The sequence below is a fragment of the Mobula birostris genome, chromosome X (genome assembly GCF_030028105.1).
Source record: "Mobula birostris isolate sMobBir1 chromosome X, sMobBir1.hap1, whole genome shotgun sequence".
In the NCBI taxonomy this organism is placed as follows: domain Eukaryota; kingdom Metazoa; phylum Chordata; class Chondrichthyes; order Myliobatiformes; family Myliobatidae; genus Mobula; species Mobula birostris.
Window position 1 is genome coordinate 55875609 of NC_092402.1, and position 22629 is coordinate 55898237.

The 22629-nt window shown below is 46.3% G+C and overlaps 1 protein-coding gene across 3 annotated transcripts in view; it reads right to left on the reverse strand.

Annotated features, from left to right (window-relative positions):
* The window catches only part of LOC140191746 (activin receptor type-1B-like), a 77443-nt gene that overhangs the window by 30016 nt on the left and 24798 nt on the right, over positions 1-22629 (reverse strand). For 2 of the 3 annotated variants that reach the window (XM_072249447.1, XM_072249448.1), the window contains exon 2: positions 1054-1284. The exons of the other annotated variant lie outside the window; for it this stretch is intronic. In XM_072249447.1, the coding sequence (XP_072105548.1) occupies positions 1054-1284 (231 nt within the window). The remainder of the gene's footprint in view (positions 1-1053; positions 1285-22629) is intronic. 3 annotated transcript variants of the gene reach the window in all.

A 22629-nucleotide genomic window follows, 5' to 3' on the forward strand; every position in this document is an offset into this window, starting at 1 on the left:
ACCCCCACGCCTCCCCCCTCAAAGCAGCCAGAAAAATAATGGACTGGATTCAGAATCTCTATTGAGATGGTCCAATGGTCTAGATCATTCGTTGCTGTATTGGTCCATGTCAGAACAGCATAACCAGTGAACATCAAACAAAGTTGATGCAAATGTGAGATAAACTTAAACCAGGTCCATAACAGCAGTCCTCTCAAAGGTCCAACTGAGCCAACCAAACTTGGTCAACGACCTGAGAAAAATCCGTTCGACCTGCCTGCTTTTAAGGACCTTGGAGAGAGAACAAGCATCATATTTTACGTCAGGTCTGGAGACTGAATCATTACAGTTTCGGCCTGTTTGCTTCAGGGGGGGATAAAGAAAGAATTCCGTCCCTCCACACCAATGCAGATGGTTACTCCTAAAATACAGCTCAGGAAAGGGCGGGGATAAGAAGTGAGGGTGCCTTTATTTAGCGCCTTGCGTCTCCGGGGATTCCCAGAGTGCTTTGTGGTCAACGCAGCACTTTGTAGCGCATTTGCTGTTATTGTGCGAAGCTCAGCAGCCATTTTGCGCACAGCATGGTCACAGCAAAGAGGCGACCGAGGCTCCCATTCACTCCACTTGGCAACTTTCACGCAGTGATCCAGTTTGCTTGGGGCACAAAGTGAGATGGAGCACTGGCAGCACACTAAACCTGTCACCTCATAGGTTGGGCCAAAGGAAGTCTCCGATTGGCCCTGATGTCTGGAGAACTAGGCAGGTCCAGCTAACCAAGATTCTCCCAGAGAGCATTCAAACGTCAACCTGGCAGACTGCCATGACAAATGCCCTCAGGAACTGATAACACTCAAAACCCTTTCCATATCCCCCACCCAGCCACCCCAACATGACATCTTTCAGCCTCTGGGGCTGATGTAACTAGGTTAGCATGGAGGAAGAGGTGTTGCCAGTGCAGGGGCCCTAGTGTAAGTCAGGTTTCACTGCAGGCCAAACCTGGGGAGTGGAAAAAGAGTGAGGGGTAGGGGCAGGTCAGGCTGGGGATTAATGAGCAGTAGCCGCCCTGGTACTCACCTTCTGGAGGAGGTATCTCCCGGTTGTTGCAGAAGTCCTTGAAACAGCAGATGGTGGTCACATACTTTTTGTCGCTCCGGCAGTAGATGGGCGCGACCAAGTCTCGTTGGGACACACACAGTCTGATCTCATGCTCAACACCCCCAATTCTGGAGCGGGAAGCCAGGCATGCCCCATCTGTCTCACAAGTTTGGTTTTCCTTCACACAATTCTTACAAAAGCACTTCAACGCTTAAAAGAAGAAAAAAGAAGCTTTTAGACTTGTCCTAGGTGAATTACAGAGTCACAGAGTTGTACAACATAGAAACAGGCCCTTTGGCCCATGGGATCTATGCTGACCAGCATCCCTATCTATACTAATCCCATTTGCCTCTATGCCCTTCCATTGTCCAGATTTCTCTTGAATACTACTGTTCTTGTCTCTACACCTGCCTGGCAGGTTTTTCCAGATACCAGCTATCTGTTATGTGAAAGATTTACCCTTCAGGTCCCCTATAAACCTGTCCCTTTTCACCTTTAACCTATAACCCCTAGTTTGAGGGACAACCTCCATGGGCGACAGACTCTGGTCGTCTACGCCAAATGCGACTCCAACCTGAATCAATTTCCACCAAGGCCAGAGATGCCATTTTGGGTCAAATGTCATTGTAAAGGTGCAAAACACAATTCGGCTCCCATGCGTCACAGTGCTGTTCCCAAGCCTTGTCACATGGCAACATTTAGCCAAAGGCAACACTATTAAGATGAATGGATACAGTTGACGGGGAGCAAGGGCAAATAATTGAACATCATGTTGAAAGCTGGGGGGACCAGCAGATCAGGCAGTGTCTATGGAAGGAAATGGTCGGTCGCCATTTTGAAGTGAGACCCTTCCTCTGGACCTCAAACTGTGGCCCTTGTGTGCTGCTCCAGATTCCAGCATCTGCAGTCTCTCGTGTCTCTGAGGGCAAATAATTTCTGGAGGAGTGCCGGTTGTTGGAGCTCTCCGCAGTGCCCCAGGAAACATAGCTGCAACTCTCCCAAGAGCAATGAACATGGCCCAGCTGATTGCACCCAGATAGCGCAGAGCCCCACACATGCCAATCCCACCCTGCGGCATGCATGCGCGGAAACTGCCGTGTTGCACCACAGGAGGCAGAAACTGCTTTCGCGCTGAAGCATGAGAAGCAACTTAGTCTGAACCACCACATGAGGTTGTGTACCCTCCTGACACAGGCTCTCTGATCACGGGCACTGGGAGATCTGGAGTCGCAGCAGCCCCAAACCAGGCTGGATTTATGGCAGTGCAGCGGGTAGAGCATAAGGGCCGAGAACCTGGTTCAATGCTGACCCCGGGCACAGTTTGTGTGGAGTGTGCATGTTCTTTCTCCCTGTGACCGTGTGGACTTCTCACCAACACTGCCACTCCCAGTGCTCTGGTTCCCTCCCACATCCAGAAGGCGTGTGAGGTTGGCCGCTGTAAACTGTAGAGTCTGGGAGAGCTGATGGGGAGAATTTGTGTGGAATTGATGTTTCTGGTGGTCTGTATGGACTTGATGGGCTGAAGGGCCTGTTTCTGTGCTGGACAGCTTCAAGAATCTGAGGCACACCACAGATGAAGCCCGGCTGACTTGCGTACACTTGCCTTTTGCCTTTCTTCTGCCTTCCACTCCCTCTCACCACCTGCCCCCCCCCACCCCCCGGGGTAACCCTGCACCACTCCCCTCCAGTGCTCACAAAACCTTAGGCTGGTGGCACTGTTGAATGATACCAACTTCTGTCTCTCGAGGCCCAGAACAGCCTCAATCTAACTGACCATTGGAGGCCTGAGGCACTTACAGGTCCTCCTAAGGAGAGAGAATTACAAGAGATCCTACACCTGAATCGTGACAAAAGTTAAGTAAATAACACCTCATCTCATTGGCTCCTTGGGAGACTTCATCGCTGACACTCCACACAACTTTGTTTTCTATGGCAGGATCGTGGCTGCTATTTGGCAATGCAAGCTCCTTCTGGGCTCAAAATAAAAGCCAACTGATTACACATCCTGCCTGTTGACAGCTAAGCACTCAAGCATTAAGCATTAACACGGAGGGGTTCTGCAATATGCACCGGGCCAAAGACTGCGTGGTTCAGACTTGCTGTATCCGAAGCTGGACACAACAGGAAAAGGCTGCCAGACCGGTTTTCCTGGGGAACAGTACAGCATTTGCATTTGACATGGTCTTGAGCATCTGATATGAGGGGCGAGATACAGCTCCAGCCATGACTACCCTTCCCCCACTCAGCCCCCACCTCCAGCTGGTTCTTGAACCCAAACAGGGTGGGGTAAGTCAAGATATACGAGATATCGTTAGCAAGTATTACAGGGGGACCTTGATCAGTTGAGTAAGGCGGCCGAGGATTGCCAAATAGTGTTCAATTCGGTTAAGTGTCAGGCGTTGCATTTTGCAAACTCTCCCCAGGTTAGGACTTTCACAGTGAATGGCAGAGCGCTGGGGAGTGTTGTAGAAAAGGGGGACCGAGGTGTACATGGTTCCCTGAAAGTAGCATGAGAAGTAGACAGGGTGGTGATAGTTGCTTTTGACATGCTGTCCTTCAGTCAGGGCATTGAGTACAGGAGTTGGGATGTTGCGTTGCATTTGGTGAGGCCACACTTGGACTATTCTGTGCACTTTAGGTTACATAGCTATAGAAAAGATATCATTAAGTTGGAAAGAATGTAAAAAGAATTTATGAGAATACTGCCAGTTCTTGAAGTCCGGGAGAGCTTTACAGGCAGGCTGGGACTTCATTCTTTGGAGCTTCGGAGAGAAGAGGGGTAATCTCACAGTGGCATATAAAAATCATGACAGCCTCAGACAGGGTGAATACACACAGTCTCCCCCCCCCCCCCAGAGAAAGGGAACAAGAACTAAAGGGCAAAGGTTTGAGGTGAGAGGTGAAAGATTTAAAAAGGACCTACAGGGGCAACTTTTCCACCTAGAGGGTGGTCAGAGAACGTGGCTGAGGTGGGTACAGTAACAAAATTTAAAAGATGTTTAGATGAACACATTAATAGGAAAGCTTTAGAGGAATATGGGCCAAATGTGGACAAATGGGACTGGCTTAGATGGGTACCTTGGTTGGTACGGTATGGACCAGTTGGGCCAAAGGGCCTGTTCCCATGCTATATAACTCTACGAGAGTGGGAAAGGCTGGATCACATTCCAATATTACAGATTTTAACATCCATTCAGCAGGACTGGATAATAGGCAGGGTTACAATTTCTTCACCCACCTCCTATCTACTTAACTCCTTTCTTTTGTCACGGTGGGGGAGCTGATAGGGGCTCACCATGTCTATGGCAACCATACCAATTTAAACTCAAGTTGAAGTTCCAGGTTATTACCACGGGCAGACACACCAAGGACATAAATGCCATAAAGATTAGATTTTTTGAAGCAGCCGCACAGAACATCACAGACATGGGCAATTAAAAAAAATCATATGATCTTAAATTAACAAATTACATGACAAAAAATAAAATATTGTGCAAGTCTGATGGATATTTGCTTTCCAGGCCCAAGAGGCTTACTGATAAACTCAGCTTTCTAGCACAGCAGAATGACCTTTCCAAAGGGTCAGAGTTGTTGGTGATAAAGTTAATCTTTTAACAAATATTCTTTGCTCAGCTTTTTGTTGTAAGCAAGAACCAGGCTCCAGTTCTTAATGTAACTTGCAAGCCGCTGTCAGTTTGAAGTTAAAAGTATAGCCTGATAGCCCACGGCAGGCAATTTAATGGTGGCAGGGTGGAGATACGTCTTTATCGGAGGAAGTGCAAGGCGCTCCTTCCCTCCATTAGCCTGCAGGTCATCCTTGGACAAGGTGTAGCACCTGCTTAGCCCTCGATCAGCGTTATGTGAAGCCACAGGAGCAGGTTTAGAATGGTTACACGAGCAGCTGGCGCATACCACAAGTCCTGGTTATGCGACCACTGACGCCAGGCAGACTATCTCTGAAGAGCACTGTAAAGACATTGCCCAGAAGAATCGAATTGACTTTATTTCTTACATCCTTCACATACACGAGTAAAAATCTTTACGTTACGTCTCTGTCTAAATGTGCAAAGTGTAATCATAGTAACTTATAATAATTTATAAAAGGTGGTAATGGCAAACCACTTCTGTGCAAAACTTTGCCGAGAACTATCAATGTCATGGAAAGACCATGATCGCTCACGTCATACGACACAGCACATCAGAGCTTTGTAAAGTGAAGTGACCAGGATTCCTCTTGTCTCCATGAGCCAAACACAAGATTATGTCATCTAGTAGAAAATAGTATAAATGTTGGGGATTGTTAGGAATGACAAGTAAAACAACAGAAAGACAGGAGTGACAGAAAGGGGAACTACAATTCATTCCTCAAACTTCCGATTCTGCGACAGATGACTCGCTGGTCTGCAACTCATTGGTATGTTCTTCTAGTTCGTTAGAATTGTACCCGTGTTTGGAAATCCTTCGCAGTTTATAAATATTTTGTAATTTGCAAATCTTTTATAAATGAGAAATACTCTGAGTGCGAAATGTATGTTAAGAACTATGTGTCTAAATTTAAACATGTATCATTAAAAATAAAATAAACTGTTTAAATTACTTTGTTAGATGGAAGTATCTCCTTGGTGGGGAGGGACCATCACCAAGCAGTGGGCACTGGCAGTTAAATCTCACTGCAGAGACAGAGGAGTAAACTAGTTTTTGAAGAGTACGTGGGTACAAAATAACCTCCCTATAGTGAGAGTATCCATAGATACCAATATAGGGCTTAAAATCAGAGTTTATTTAGGGCACTGCAGACAGGGAAACCAGCAATATTACACAAGTTGAGGGAAATATCGTTCAAAGTAGACTTTGGGTTTTCAGATCTATACCCAAGCCTGGTTTGTTTTCATAGCTATTTCCTCCACTTCCCCTGGCAGCAGATTCCAAGTACCTCAAATCTTCTTTTAACCCCCCACCCACCTCTCACCTTAAAGCTATGCTACTATTTAACATTTCCACTCAGGAGGGGGCGAGGGAGATGCGAGCTTATGCCGTTCATAACTTTATATACTTCAATATACTGGCGCTGGGGAATTACAAACAGTAACAATTTAGCTCAGGTCATAGGTACAAGTCTAAGTGAAATTTTTAAAAGAAAACAATTTTGGATATTTGAAATGAAAACAAAATAATGTGTTGGAGAACACTCAGCTGGTGAGGCAGTACCTGTGGAGAAAGAAACAGGGTTGGCTGGGTGTTTCTGTTTTCATTTCATAGGTCCAAGTCTCATGCCGTAGAACTGCCCGTGATACACTCGATGCAGCACTGAGGGAATGCCACACTGCCAAAAAGCACAACTTTATTCTGATGAAACAGAAGTCCCTTTTGCCCTCACAAGTAAACAAAATCACACAGCACTCCACACTTGTACGTAGAGCCAAGGAGCCAACCACCCAGTGTCCTGACTGGCATCTGTCCCTTTGTGATAGCACGTGTAGTTCTAGTTGCCCTATTCCAGCAAGGATGTGGAGGTTTTGGAAAGGGTGGAGATGTTCATCAGTATGCTGGCTGGTTTAGAGTGCAAGTGCACAAACAGCAAGTTGGGCAATTTTGAGTTTTCTCTGGAGCATTGGAGGCTAAGGAGAGACCTGATAGAAGCTTATGAAAGTAAGAGAGGCATAGATTGAGTCTGTGCTGGTGGTATGCACACCGGGACTTCAAAATAAGAGGTCCCAGGTTCGAAGCTGGCTGGCTCCTTGAACGCTTTCCATCTGTGCTGGGTTGAGTGTTGAGCTAGCAACTCGGCTTCATAAAACAGACAAACACTAAACAAGGTTGCTGCCTGATACACCAAATTGGTGCAGAGAGGAATTTTACCCTTTTTTAAAAAAAATAGATTGAGTGGACAACCAGGACCTTTTTTTCACCCAGGATAAAAAAGTATAATAGAGCATGCATGGGGGGTGAGGGGAAAACATTACAGTTTTGCACCTGCGGCATTACAGGAGTTGCCAGTCAGCACAGAACTCAACGCAGGACTGCCTTAAGGACCACAGCTCCCAATTTTCCCTTGGGGTTTATTCCTGAGGCCTTCCCCATGAACCACAAGGCAGCAGAGGTTTGAGATCAGAGTTTTCCTTCTAGATGAGCTGACAAACCCCCATCTGCTCGAAGTGACTGGTTTTAAGGTGGCAGTAACCCACCTGTGCCCCTTCTCCTGTCAGTAGAAATGGTTCCGCCGAGCTTAGTAGCTAAGTCACACATGGAGCTGGACTTGGTTGTCAGAGGCTATTTGAATCGCACGCCATTGGGAGCTTTTAATAAGTAATCGGAAGCTTATCCCCTCTACCACCCCCCCCCCACCGCCCCGAATATAATAACCTTACTAACAAACTTAAGGAAGGGACAGATGTGTGGGGCAAGGTTTGTTTTTAAAATGGTGCTTGGAGAGGCTGTGTCGGAGGGGTTGGTCGCAGGCTCGAAGTTTTCGGACAGACTCAGAGTCTGCTGCGGCCGGGTGCTTCCAATGGTGCTGTATCGGTAAGTTGGTGGCACTTGGAGGTTCATGGCAGGGAGAGTTTCTCCCTTCTGCCGCCTGCGTGAGATGATGAGGCTATCGGGACTTTGAGACTTTTTTTTTACCGTGCCCATGGTCTGCTCTTTATCAAATTACGGTATTGCTTTGCGCTGTTGTAACTATATGTTATAATTATGTGGTTTTGTCAGTTTTAGTCTTGGTTTGTCCTGTGTTTTCTTGTGATATCATTCTGGAGGAACGTTGTATCTTTTTTTTTTAAATGCATGCATTTCTAAATGACAATAAACGAGGACTGAGTGTCCTCAATCTAAAATGCACAAAGTGGTGGGTCCCTGGAATGCATTGCTGGGTGCAGTGGTGCAAACAGATGCAATAGTGGTGTTTAGGAGGCTTTTGATGGGGAATGCTGGGAAATGAATCACACCCCAGCAGGAGATTTAATTTGTCGCAGACTTGATGGGCCAAAGGGCCTGTTTCTGATCTGTGCCGTTCTGTGTTCTGACCAAAAAAAAAGACGCAACAGAAACACAAGCTCCCTCTTTTGAAATCGGCACTGGTGCAGAATCACAACGCTCTACAAATGTCAACGAACTAGTTAGATTTTTTTGCTAGCCGAAGCCAAGAAGCCATATCTTCCTTTGTCGCACCTCTGCGCCGTACTACGGAGACCGGAGAGTGAAGAGCGGCGAAGAATGGCAAATGGCCGAGCAGGCAGGAGGCTCGGCTCCTTTCTCTTCTGCAGTCAGTAAATAAGTGCGGCAAAGAAGCGAACGGTCCCCTAAGGAGAATGGTTTTTAAAAGGCAGGCATTAAAATACTCCCATGCTCCTTTGCACGTTGACAATAAATGTGCACTTTGCTCCCTGATCGCAGAGACGAGAGACAGAACGATGCAAGCTCCAGAACACTCTGGGATTACCGAAATCGATAGCTTCGCATGGTCAGATCATGAGAGGCATAGAGCACGACAGCACAAAAACAGGCTCTTCAGCTCATTTAGTATGTGCCAAACTATTAGTCTGCCCAGTCCCATCAACGCACACCTGGAGCATAAGCCTCCATTCCCCTCCCATCCTTGTACATATCCAAATATCTCTTAAATGTTGAAATCAAACCTGCATCCACCACATCTGCTGTCAGCCTGTTCCACACCCTCACCACCCTCTGTGTGAAGGCGATCCCCTCAGGATCCCCTTAAATATTTCACCTTTCACTATGTCCTCTCGTTCTAGCCTCACCCAACCTCGGTGGGAAAAGCCTCCTTGTATTTACTCCTCGTAATTTTGCATAGCTTGACAGGCGCAACCTCCCGACCAGAGGCTAGTTCTACCTCAAAGGTCAGGGCTGATGCCAAGCGTTGCTTACACAACAAGTGGTGAAAGTCTGGCATCCACCCCTCACCAAAAAGGCCCAGGGATGCTGTAATGAAAACCAAGCACTCCAAACCCAAGAGCAACAGGCAGCTGTTAGGTAAGTGCACTAATAGGTAGTGTGGAGAGGAAGACAAAGAATAATGACAGAATAGACTAGCCTCATCCTGACCTGGGGGGGGGGGGGGGAGAAGAGTGGGCAGAGCAACGAAAGATTAGAAATCTCATGCAAAACCCATCAATGGGATTCAGCTTCAGGGAACTGGAAACTTTAGTAAAGTAGATGCAGTTGTAATAACTTCAGAGATTGAAGTCCTCCTTCTCTGCATATTGGGCAACAGTGCACATTGGCAAGTCCAAAATAGTCCAAATAGTGGACAGCAAATTCAGGGTACCCCTGTCATATAGTCTGCACTTAAATCACACCAGCCACCCCATTTTCATCTTTAGCTGCCAATGACAGATTTACTGTTTTGACTTCACCACTCCCTCTCACTCACCTCCCACCCCACTGAACGTACTGCTCTCCACGCCAATCCCAGCAGACAAGGTAGTGCAGATCTTGGCAGACTGACCACTACCTTGCCAAGATCAGACAGAAAAAAAAATGCTAGATGAAGGGGTTCAGACTGAAATGCCCACTGCCCATTTCCCTCCAAAACTGCAGCCTGACCCGCCGAGTTCCTCCTGCATTTTGTGTGTGTTGCTCCAGATTTCCAGCACCTGCAGAATCCCGTGCGCGCTGGCCAGGAATCTCTTCCGCTCAGCAGTACAGCGCTGAGGCTAACCAAACACTCTGCTGGAGGAACACAGTGGCTTCTACAGCATCGAATTATTGACATTTCAGGCCAGACCTGGAGAGGGGAGATGTCCAGTTATAGAGGAGAGGGGGACTGGTGAGTCAGGAGCCCAGAGTGAGTGGCAGGCTGAGGAGGGGTTCAAAATGTTGGGTGGGTTGCGCTTCATTTGGGGGCGGGGGGGGAGAGTTGGGGAGAGGTGAAGTGTGGGAGACAATGGCAGGTGAAGGATGGACAGAGGCAAAGGGAAACAAAAATGTGAGAGCATTTGGAGCAAGGTGGGAAAAAGAGGAGGGTGCAGGTTGGAGACAGCTCCTGGAGGGAGATAAGCAGACACACAAAGGTTACTAGTGTTGATAAGTAAAGGAGGTGATAATGAGAACTTTTAATGACCTGGGACTCAGGACGGCTGGCGTTTACAGGATTCCCTGTGAATGCGGAGCAGTGTATATTGGCCAGACAGGATGCACGGTGAAAATCCGCACCAAGGAGCACAGGAGGTGTGTCCATTTGCACTCCCTGGAGAAATAGGGGGTAGCAGAACACAATTCGTGATGGCCATAGGATTGACTTCGACGGCACAGAATTATTGTGCCTTTCCAATGGCTTTTGGGACCGCCTGGTAAAGGCAGCCATTGAAATAAAACTAGAGGAAAAGAATTTTAAGAAAGATGAAGGTCTCGCCCCAAGAAAGGACTGGAATTCTATTGTAAACAAGGTGGGAGAGTGGAAACCTGATTGGATGAGGACTAACCAATCAGGAGGGACAAACAACGGAGTATAAATACCACCAGACTAGACGTACCCAGGCATCAACCCTGCTGAAGATGGCAGAGTTTGTCATCCAAACATCGGTTAAAATTGATACCTGTACCCGGCTAGAAGCCCAAGAATTTATTTGAGAACCTTTAAACTTAGTCCATTGGCCAAAACACCAGAAAGGCAGGAATCGCACACCTGACTGTTGGCAAAGTGAGTGCTTGTGCGCACGCGCACTCCCTACATTAGACGCAATCTCTGACGGCAACAACACCCACACAGCCTTTCCAGATCAACTTGACAAGTGCAGTGGCACTCACTGAAGAAAACAAGAATTGGGAGTGGCCTTGGACAGATACCAGAATCCTGTAGAAATCATTAAGCAAGCAAGCGTGTGGTACGTGCACGTAGGAGGGCAAGCACATGCACTCTCTCCCATTCAGGATGAGCAAAGGAAAAAAAACAGCTGACTTTAAAATTATAAGGTAACTGTATACTTCCTTTACTTTGGACTCTCCCCATTAGGCAGCTCTTGGTAAAGGAAGCTGCATATAGAGCACTTTTCACAAACTCAGGATGTGCCAATGCATTTCGTTGTCAATTACTTCTTTTTAACATGTAGTCACTTACAATGGAGGAAGTACGGTAGCCATTTGTGAGAAACATGCTCTGACAAATAGACAGATGACCAGAAAGTCTCTTAAGTGATGACAGTTGGATAAATAATGGGTCAGGGATAACTGCTCTACTCTTCTCTAAAGTGCTGTGGGATCAAGTACGTCCACCCGAGAAGCCAAACAAAACCTCAAAGCAGTCCATCTGAAAGACGCAGCCTCCGCCTCCCTCAGCCCTGCGCCGGGAGCACAGGGAAAGGTAACATAATGGTCTCTGGAGTGGCACTTGAACTCAAAAACCTTCTGACTAGGAAGAAAGCACACAATTTCTGTCCATTCACCAAAGTCTGTGAGGAAATTTAATGCAAGAGTAAATTTGCTGGGGGCTTAGTCAGTGGAGTCTCAAAGAGCCAATTAACCTGTGAATTTGCTGGCCTTGTGACTGGTGCAGGTTTGCACCAGTTCCTCTTTCACTAAAGCCAGGATTACATCTCACAGAAGCACCACGTCCTTTGGCAGAAAGTAGGCCAGACACATTCTCGGCGGGACAGGTTCAAGGCTTAAAACTACTTGCAAATCAGCAAAGAATTTAGCTTTTCTAATTTCACACACCGACTTTGCAGAAATTGATTGGGGCACCAAGGCAACTTGTACTGACGCGATTATCACCCAGGGCTTGCTGGCTCTCACGTACACTGATTATACCAGCGGAGAGAACGATCTTGGTACTACTCCAGTGTTCTCGGGTATCAGATGCCTTGGAAAAAGGTGGAGATGGCAGTGGAAGGACAAACAAGTGAACAGCATTTGTGGTCACAATATTACAGTAGTGCTTCTCACACCGTACAGCCGACCAGCAAAGAACTCAGTGTAGACAGCAACACTTGAAAATATTCTAGTCCCTGACAAAACATTAATAAAAAAAAATCTATAAGTGATGCACTATTCATGTGTTTAGGAGCACAGCGCGTGGCAGAACACCACTTACAGTTAAGAGGTTTATAATTAGAGATCCCACATTGTGTACAGAATGCCTCACTGACACACCATCAACATCCCATGGTAGCCGTGCTAAGAGAGACCTTTGCAAAGAGGCGGTGAGCAGAATCAGGTTTATTATCACTGATATATGTTGTGAAATTTGTTGTTTTGTGGCAGCAGTACAATGAAGGAGAGAATTATTACAAGTCACACAGAATATAACAACATTGTACAGGCCCTTCGGCCCACAATGTTGTGACAGCCTTTTAACTTATTCTAAGATCAATCTAACCCTTCTCTCCTACATAACCCTCCATTTTTCTATCATCCACATGCCTATCTAAGACTTTCTTAAATGTCTCTAAATGTATGTTTCTATCACCACCCTGGCAGGGTGTTCCACGAACCCACCATTCTATGTGTTTAAAAAAAAACTCGTGTCTGACATCCCCTCTATACTTTCCTCCATCACACTAAAATTATTTCCCCCTTGTATTAAGCATCTCCATTCTGGGAAAAGGTCCCTGGCAATTCGCTTGATCTATGCCTCTCATCTTGCACACCTCATCCTGCTTTGCTCCAAAAGAAAAGCTCTAGCTCGTTCAACTCACCCTCATTATTACAATAACTATATCCATATTCTAATAATAGCAAATAAATGCATGAGGTGCTACAGAGAAATAGTGAAGTGGTGTTCATGGATCATTTAGAAATCTGATGCAGAGAAGCTGTTCCTGAAACGTTGAGTGTGGGTCCTGTACCTTGTCTCTCCGAAGGCAGTAATGAGAAGCAGGCATATCTCAGGTGCTGAGGGTCCTTAATGATCGATGCCATCTTCTTGAGGCATCGCCTTTTGAATATTTCCTCATTGACAGAGAGGCCTGCGCCCAAGGCAACACACAAAATATTGGAAGAATTCAGCAGGCCAGGCTGGTGAAGGGTCTCAGCCCAAAACATTGACACTTTACTCCTTTTCATAAATGCTGCCTGGCCAGAATCCCTCTGATCCCTCTATGAGGATTGGTTTGTGTTCCCTCGCCTTACCTTTCCTGAAATCCACAATCAGCTCTTTGGTCTTGCTGACCTTGAGTGCAAGGTTGTTGCTGCAGCACCACTCAACTGGCTGGTACATCTTGCTCATGTACGTCCCCTTGTCACCATTTGAGATTCTACCAACAATGGTTGTATTGTCAGCAAATTTATAGATGGTATTTGAGCTATGCCTAGCCACACAGTCATGTGTATACAGAGAGTAGAGCAGTGGGCTAAGCACACACCCCTGACGTGCACCAGTGTTGATCATCAGCGAGGAGGCCTGTTAAGTTCCTCTAGCATTTTGTACTTGTTGCTCGGATTTCCAGCATTTGCAGATTTTCTCCTCTTTGAGACTTGTACCCACGATGAAGCTGGCCGAGTCCACGGCGCTGCCATCTCAAACAATATCAGCCATCATTCATGTTGCTTATGTTGCTTATTCCAAAGGAGTGTGCGTTAAACTTCTCCCTGCAATATAACTCAAGCCATGGCTCCTATGTATACTACAGGACATCTGCCCCTGCACAGGAGGAGCAGGGAGGGGTGGGGGTGCAGCTGAAGGCACAACACGTTAGCCAGTGCCCTGGCAACATTGCTGTGTCCAACACCAGTTAACCACTCCTCCAGCCCCTGCTTGTTGCAAAATGCTGCCTCAAAGTCTTGCAGCTCGCAAATTAATTGGATGCAAGTGACGTGCTTCAAGGCTGAAGGCACCATATAGACGGACATGTTCACAACCACTCATTAGCACACGGCTCTACATTAAAGGGTGTAATTCATCCTAAGTGTCTATATACTGCAGTGATCGCTCACTCCCCAGTCGCTTACAAAGAGCATCAAGAGAGCAGAAATGCAGCTTTGGTCACTGATGCTAAATGCCCTCTGGCATCAAGTGTCTACTGCACTTCCCTCTCATCCAACCAATCAGCTCGGCACCTCGGGTCCAGCAAAGTCAATCCAGCCCAGCATCGGAAGGGGTCTGCAACCATCAGCTGGTGTAAGTGTGCCTGCTATGGTAATCATAAACCTCGCACAGCAGTCAAAACACTTCACTGCTATCACCGGACAACAAAGATTTTGCACCCAAAGGTATTCAGGAAGTACCTTATGGAATTTGGGCTGCTGATCATGAAAGTCACCACAAAATTTCCCTATCACACACCATTTTTTTTTGTATCACCTATATTTGTTATTTCAATCCATAATTCAATCAAAATAACTGATGTCAAGATTAAGGCAGGCATTTTTGCTGGTCCATAAATCAAAATGGTCATCGATGTCAGGCAATTCAAAGGACTTCTACTGGGACTGGAGAAAACCTCATGGAAGGCATTCAAGGATGTTGTTGAGAGTTTTGAAAATTGGCAACTACAGAGCATCAAACTACGTGCAGCTGGTTGACGACATGATCTAAGCACACAAAACCGTGAAGTGCAACGTGTCACTAAAGATTCGTTTTCTGCCTTCCCACTTAGACTTCTTCCCTGCAAATCTTGGTGCTGTCAGTGACGAACATGGTGAACGTTTTCACCACGACATTGCGGTCATAGAGAAACAGTATCAGGGCAACTGGAATCCATCAATGCTGGCTGATTATTGTTGAACACTTAAGCGAGAAGCCTCAGACATTGAGTAGAAACAAAAATCATCAACAAAGCATTTTTAGCTTAGTTGAACTATTGCAAAGTGTCAGCACTGTTATACAATTAAATGCATTATATTCAATTAACAGTTAATTTTTGGTTTCTCCAAATTCCTACGTGATACAAGTAGTCTGAAATTATATTTGTGTACAGCTTCCAGTAATCTATCATAAACACAAAAAAAATTCTGAGAAACCAAAACTTCCAAAAAAATAGTTGTCCAGTGTTATTAGCTCTATTAGCAGATGCTTTCTTATACCTCGGGCCCAGTCAGCGACTACATAACAAAGTGGAGACGCAAGGGACTAAATGTTGGAATCTGAAGCAGAGGAACTCCTTGATTTGAGCAGTATTTGTGGAGTAAAATAGACGGTTGACATTTCATCTCAAGACCCTTCATCTGAACTGAAAGAGCAGAAGGGAGACAGCCAGTAAGGGAGGCGCGAAGGGCTGAGACGAGAGTTGGACAAGGACACAGGAGGGACATGCAGCTGTAGTAGCTAGCAATAGGCAACAATAACACTTCTGTGTTCATTTTGCACTTATGCACAGACCAGCAAGGGGAAAGGGAGAAGGAGGGAAGAGAGAGGAAAACAAGAGAAATCTCTTGATACAGATTGAAAGCAAAAACCTTCATATTTTCACCAATGCCCCAATACTGCTCACGTTAGGCACGCATTCCCTTGCTGCCATCCATTGAACCGCAGACGAGTGGGTGGACATTTGAGTGAGAGGTGAAAGATTCAGCATTGGCCTTTGCCCATATGAGGGTGGGACTTTCACAGTGAATAGAAGGTCCAGGGGAGTATTGTAGAAGAGAGGGACCTAGGAGGTTCTCTGAAGTGGTGTCACAGGATGGTGAAGGCGGCTTTAGGCACACTGGCCTTCAATAATCAGGACATTAAGTACACAATATGGGACGTCATGGTGCGATTTTACAAGACATTGCCGAGGCCACGTTTGAAATACCGTGCTCTGTTTTGGTCAACTTGCTATAGAAAGATGCCATTAAGCTGCAAGTAGTGTAGAGGAACTACTGGGACTTGAGGGACTGAGTTATGGAGAAAGGTTGCCACTTTATCCATTGGCATGTAGGGAGACTCAGGGGTGGCCCTATGGATGTGTATAAAATCATGAGAGTATTGATAGGGTGAATGCACACATTTTTTCTGGGGGGTTAGGGTATTAAAAACTAGGAGGGCATAGGTTTAAGGTGAGAGAACAGATTTAATAAGCAGCTGGGGGAGGGGGCAGCTTCCCACCCCCCACCCCCAGAGGCGGGTCAGTAATGGAATGAGCTGCCAGAGGAAGGTACATTAACATTTGAAAGGTACTTGGACAGGTACATGGATAGGAAAGAGGGACAAGGGCCAAACATGGGGAAATAGGACAAGGTTAGATGGGAATCCTGGTCAGCATGGATCAGTTGGGCTGAAGGGCCTGTTTCCATGTCCTACGACTGATTTTCCAGAACCGTTGCGCGAGCCTGCTCCCATCTTGTTTGCTTCTGCGACCGATGTTTTTTGCTTTATTCCTACTTCCCACTGAGGGCACTGGCACACCTACCTTCTTCCCTTTAAACATTTGTGTTACCTTTCCAATGCAACTTCACTGATCTCAATCACTTACACACATTTGTTGTTTGCCAAGATCCCACACGGACAATCGTTTTGAAATTAAATCTGAATTTGTACAAGTTACTCAGGGTTTTTCCCAGTTGGTTTAGAAAATGGAACAGTACAGTACAGGCCCTTCAGCCCATGATGCTCTGCTGACCTTACAACCTACTCCAAGACCAATCTATCCCTTCCCTCCTACACAGCCCTCCATTTTTCTATCTTCCGTGTGCCGAGTTTCTTAAATGTTCCCAATTTACCTCCCTCTACCACCAACCCTGGCAGGGCACTCCAAGTAGCCAGCACTTTGTATAAAAAAAAATATTTACCCCTGACATCCCACTATACTTTCCTCCAATCACCTTAAAATTATGCCCCCTCATATTAGCCACTCCTGCCCTATGCAAAAGTCCCTGGTTGTCCACTTGATCTATCTCATCCTCATTCACTCCAGAGAGAAAAGCCCCAGTTCACTCAACCTGTCCTCATAAGACACGCTCTCTAATCCAGGCAGCATCCTGGTAAATCGCCTCTGCATCCTCTCTATGGCTTCCACACCCTTCCTGTAACGGGGTTACCAGAACTGAACACAGTAATCTGAGTGTGGCTCAACACGGGTTTTAGAGCTGCAACATTACCTTGCAGCTCTTGAACTCAGTCCCCCAACTAATGAAGGCCAACACACCATACACCTTCTTAACCACCCTTTCAACTCACACAGCAACTTTGAGGGATCTATGGACCTGGACCCCAAGATTTCTTGCTCCAGATCCCAGCATTTGCCTCCCTTTACTCAAGATGCTAACTTAATTGGCTTTCCTTGATTGGAGCACATTCCCTAACCATACAATACCATTGGCTATACTGGGCTTACACTAACACACACACACACACACACACACACACGCGCGCGCGTACACATCCAAGGGAGGGGGCTCAGAGTCACACACTTGAGCAAAAGCAGAGGTAGCATATGGATGGAATTCTGGTTAAGAATAGATTAGCAAAGCCAGCTTTCTCACAATTTATAAATCTGGAACAAAATGAAACTTGTGAACATCTGGATTGCAATTACTTTTTTTTTTAAAATTCTTGCTGTGTTGAAAAGGACTCATTGCATTAGCAGAAAGGAACAGATCAAAATTCAAAACCAACATTCCTTCCCCAAGGCTTTACAGAGAAGCTTAAAATCAGAAATGTATTGGTGAAAGAGCTGCATTTAAAGTAGTAGAGGACAAGCTTAATGAGGGAAATCCAGAGACTTGAGCCCAGACACAGAATGAAAACAGCAAAGGGTGCTGTGGCTAGAGCACGAATTTCAGGACGTGTCTTCTTGACGGAGGCTCTGGAGGTAGGAGCAGATGATACCACCCAGGAATATGAACTTGGGGAATAGGTGGCATGGGATCATTGGTCAGAGGACACAGGAATGAAAAGTGAGCCGGACTTGGTTCAAGTTAAGGTCAGGCCCCATCACTGGAAATGAAGAGAGTGAGGAACAATGGGAACGAGCATTAGACTGGTCTCAACTCTTTAAAAAGAAAAGGGGGTTCCATCTGAACTGTTAACCTTTTCTCTTTACACCTGCCAATTCATGTCCTATGTACTTCCAGCTCTCCCCCTTTCCTCTGAGGCCCTACACAAAGGCAACAACAGGCCTTAAAGCCATGAGGAGCTTCCACAACCTGTGGCCCAAAACCACCAACCTGGAGGCTAAATAAACCCACAAAGTCTCACACCATGCAGAATAAACCAGTAATAGCCATACAGAGAGTCATAGAGTGACATAGCTCAGAAGCAGGCTCTTTGATCCATCTACACCAAACCCATTTATGAGCAATTAGCCTGTGGCCTTCTTTGTCTTGATGCCCACTCAGATACCAGGGATCGCAGCAGGCCTGGAAGGCCCAAGTTAGAAGGAGAAATTGGATTGGCTGGGACTGTGTTCCTTGGGGCAAAGGAAAAGAGGCTGAGAGATGACCTTACAGAGGTTTATAAGCCATGATGGGCAGAAGTAAGGCGGAGATTGAAGGTGAGAGGTGGAGATTTAAAGGGGGCCTGAGGGGTAACTCCTTCCACGCAGAGAGTGGTGAGCATATGAAATATGCAGCTAGAGGAGGTGGCAGAAGTAGGTACAATCTAAAACACACTTGGATAGGTACACAATAGGAAAGGTTTAGGGGATATGGGCCAAACATAGGGAAATGTTACTAGCTCAAGTAGACAACTCGGTCAACAAAGATGAGTTAGGCCAAAGGTCCTGCTTCTTTGAGAGTCCTTGCCTCCACACCCCCACAGGTACTGTATTTCAGATTCCAACCACCCTCTGGGAGGGTAAATATAGTCCCCATCACGTTCCATTTAAATCAGGGGTTCCAAACCTTTTCTTATGCCACAGAGCCTTATCTTTTACCGAGGGGTCTGTGAACCCCAGGTTGGGCACCCCTGATTTAAATCTTTCTCCTCTCTCTGTAAACCCACGGCCTCTAGTTTTAGATACATCTGCCACAGGAAATAGTTTTCTACTCTCTGCCCTATTTATGTCACAACATTGCAGCTCATGAACCCTTCCACTGCACCCCAAATGAGGACAATGTAAAAAAAAATCAGGCAAGCACGAGAGTTTGCATGAGCTGGACCGTGGTGTAGTGGCATCAGCACTGGACTTCGAGGCGTACGGTCCCAAGTTCAAATCCGGCTCGAAAGCACACTTTCCATCAGCCTTATAAGAAACAGACAAATGCTAAGGAAATGGCAAAAATGCCACCTGACATACACAAGGTGCCAAAAGGAATCCAGAGGAATTCAGCAGATGAACTCAACTCTGTGGGTGAGAAATTCAGGTCACACACTGACCAGCAGTGGGAAATCATCGAGCTCAATAACCTCCCCACAACCTGGAGACACAATGCAGGGCCCTAATGAAGGGTCTTGGCCCAAAGCATCAACTGCTTATTCCTCTGTATGGATGCTGCCTGACCTGCTGAATTTCTCCAGTATTTTGTATGTGTTCTTCACACATAGCCAATGGCTACTTAAAAAGGTCTTGTGAATCCACTTGCTCCTCCTCAGTTGGTGGCACTAAACAGAAACAATAGCACACTCAGACTTCACATCGTGCAATCATGTGGGGAACAAAAATAAACAAGTTGCTCCCTGCCGATCTGACCTGCGATAAGAGGAGCTCAGAGTAAAGACGGAATCAATCACGAGAAACCGCACTGAATTAAGCTTGGGATGTTGCAAGGCAACTTTCTCCTAAGCAATGGCCCGTAAGAGATAGGCCAGATAAATACCAACGTGGCGGAGTTGTGCTGCAAGGCCACAGTAGATCAGCCAGTGTGGAAATTCAGCTGGAATACCTGGGGAAGGCAGGCGGGAATATTCATGGAGCGCACACAAAATGCTGGAGGAACTCAGCAGGCCAGGCAGCAACCATGGAAAAGAGTATAGTCCATATTTCAGGCTGAGACCCTTCAGCAGGACTGGAGAAAAGAAGACAAGCAGTCAGAGTTAGAAGGGAGTGGAGGAAGAAACACAAGGTGACAGGTGAAACTGGGAGGGGAGAGGTGAAGGAGAGAGCTGGGAAGTTGATTGGTGAAAGAGATACAGGGCTGGAGAAGGGGAAAATTTAATGGAAGAGGACAGAAGGTCATGGAAGAAAGAAAAAAGGGGAGGAGCACCAGAGGGAGGTGATGGGCAGGCAAGGAGCTATGGTGAGAGCCGGAGAAGAGGATTAGGAATGGCGGGGAGGGGTGGCATTATGGGAAGCTCATTTTGTGTGTGTTGCTTAAATCTCCAGCATCTGCAGATTTTCTCGTTTGTGATAGGAATATTCATGGCATTTGGTTGCTGGCAGACAAGGAAAGCACTCATTGTTTGCTTGTACCGACAACACAATCTTGTTGGAACACATCTTAGCAGCTTAAGCAATGACAAACCCTTCTGCAAACAGGTTTGTGCGAAATCATGAGACTTTGAAAAGGTTGTTTTCCTCCCCCTCTGCCCCACATGTTAATTTTCTAAAGTTTACTAGGAGAGAGAGGAATGGGATCCCAAGCTGGACATGGTGGCTGGAGTGGCAGACAGGCAGTTAGACCTCCTTCAGACCTTCAAATCATTCCAGAGAAACTGACTTCAGCTCAGAAGGCTTGCTCAGTATGCACAATTCAGGCATGTTCCCAGAACCGGCTGGGTGAAGTGACATTTAAAAAAAAGAGGCAAGTAACTGAAAACCCTGCTCAAAAATTCACATTGCACCAAGGCGAATGTTAACCACTCCTAGTGAGTCAAGGCTCGAACCATGGGCAGGAAGCAAACAGGAGGCATGAAGGTGGACCGGAGTGGCAGCGGGCACACCCACAGGGCAGAAATATTGCAACAGGCAAAAAAATTACGTACAAAGCTGCAAGGTTTTTCCCCTTTGAAGCTTCACTGAACATCACCCAAATTCTACTCAACATCCTGTGCTGGCCTAGTATTGACTGCGCACTCAGTATTCACCATGAACTCTTTTCAAGTTCACTTTGGGTATCATTGTCAAGGTCACCATCTAATAACCATCCCAGAGAGAGAGGAGGGGGTGGGTGACCCAACAGAAGGCTGTAAAACTAAGTGGAGAGAAAAGGAATGAGTAGAACCAGAGGGAGATGTCTCTACAGGACCACCACTGATAAGTCCATTGGCGAATTCAGGGGAAACTCTACACACAGAGCAATACAACTATGAAACTCACTCTCACACGCAATACCAGCTTTTTTTTAAAACATGTTACAAATTATGAAAAATTGAGGGAGATTCAAAATACTGTTCTGTCTTGGGAGCAGCATGCAAGCGGCATCACACACACAAAAAAAAAGGCACAACAGTACCTCCAAGTAGATTCAGCATGTCACCTAAAACTTTGACAAATTTCTGTGGATGCAGTGGAGAGCATCCTAACTGGTTGCCTCACAGCACTGGAACACCAATGCCCAGGAACTGAAGAGTCAAAAGAAAGTGGTGGATACAGTCCGACCCTTCACGGGCAAAGCCCTCCTTACCACGGAGCACAGCCACAAAAAAAAAAGCAGCAATCAGGAAGCCATCATCCAAGTCATGCTTGCTTCTCACTCCTACTATCAGGCAGGATATACAAGGTCCTTCGATCCCACACCACCAGGTTCAGGAACAGTTATTATCCTTCAACCATCAAGCTCCTGAAGCAGTGTGGATAACTTCACTCACCTCAACTCATTCCACTACCTACAGACTCACTTTCAAGGACTCTACAACTCATGTTCTCAGTATCATTTATTTTTCTATTTGCACAGTCTGTCTTCTTTTGCACATTGGTTGTTTGTCAGTCTTTGTTTATGCATAGTTTTTCATAAATTCTATAGTATTCTGTTATTTTCCTGTAAATGCCTGCAAGAAAAGGAACCTCGAGGTAGTATGTAGTGGCATACATGTACTTCGATAATAAATTTAATTTGAACTTTGATTTAAGGGAAGGGTAGGCAAGAATACAGGGAGCAGGAGATAGGAATGGGCCAGGCTGTTAAATTTAGATAGGGAAAGATGGGAGAGGGCTTTGAGTGGAACATAAACGCCAAAATGGACTAGTTCTGCACTGCGTAATCTCATACAAATCCTGTTTCCCTGAGAAGGTGAAGGTGATAAGTCCTTATGGTGAGGGTGCTACCACAGTACTGTGGGAGAAGGAGTTCCAGGGTTTAGACCCAGTGACAGTGAAGCAACAGCCATATGTTCCCAGGTCAGGACAGTTATGTGGCTTGGAAGGGAATCTGTGGGTGGTAGTATTCACATACACCTGCCGCCCTTGTCATTCTGGGTGATCGTGGCGGCGGGGTTTGGGAGGTGCTGTCAGGGTAGCCTGGGTGAGTAACTGTGATGCAGTGTATTTTGCATACGGTGTGCACTGCTGCAAGTGGGGGAGGGAGGGAGTGGATGGGGTGTCATTTGAACAAGCTGCTTTGTCCTGGATGGCATTGAGCTTCTCGAATGTTGTGGGAGCTGCACTCACCCAGGCCAATGGAGTGTGTTCCCATCACACTCCTGACATGTACTTTGTAGATGAAAATGCCTTGGGGTGTCAGGAGGGGAGTCACTCACCACAGGGTCCCCACCCTCTGACCTCCTCTTACAGCCACAGTGCAGATATGACCCCATCCCTCCAGATGTTGATGGTGAGGGACTTGGCATATGTAATGTCATGGGTA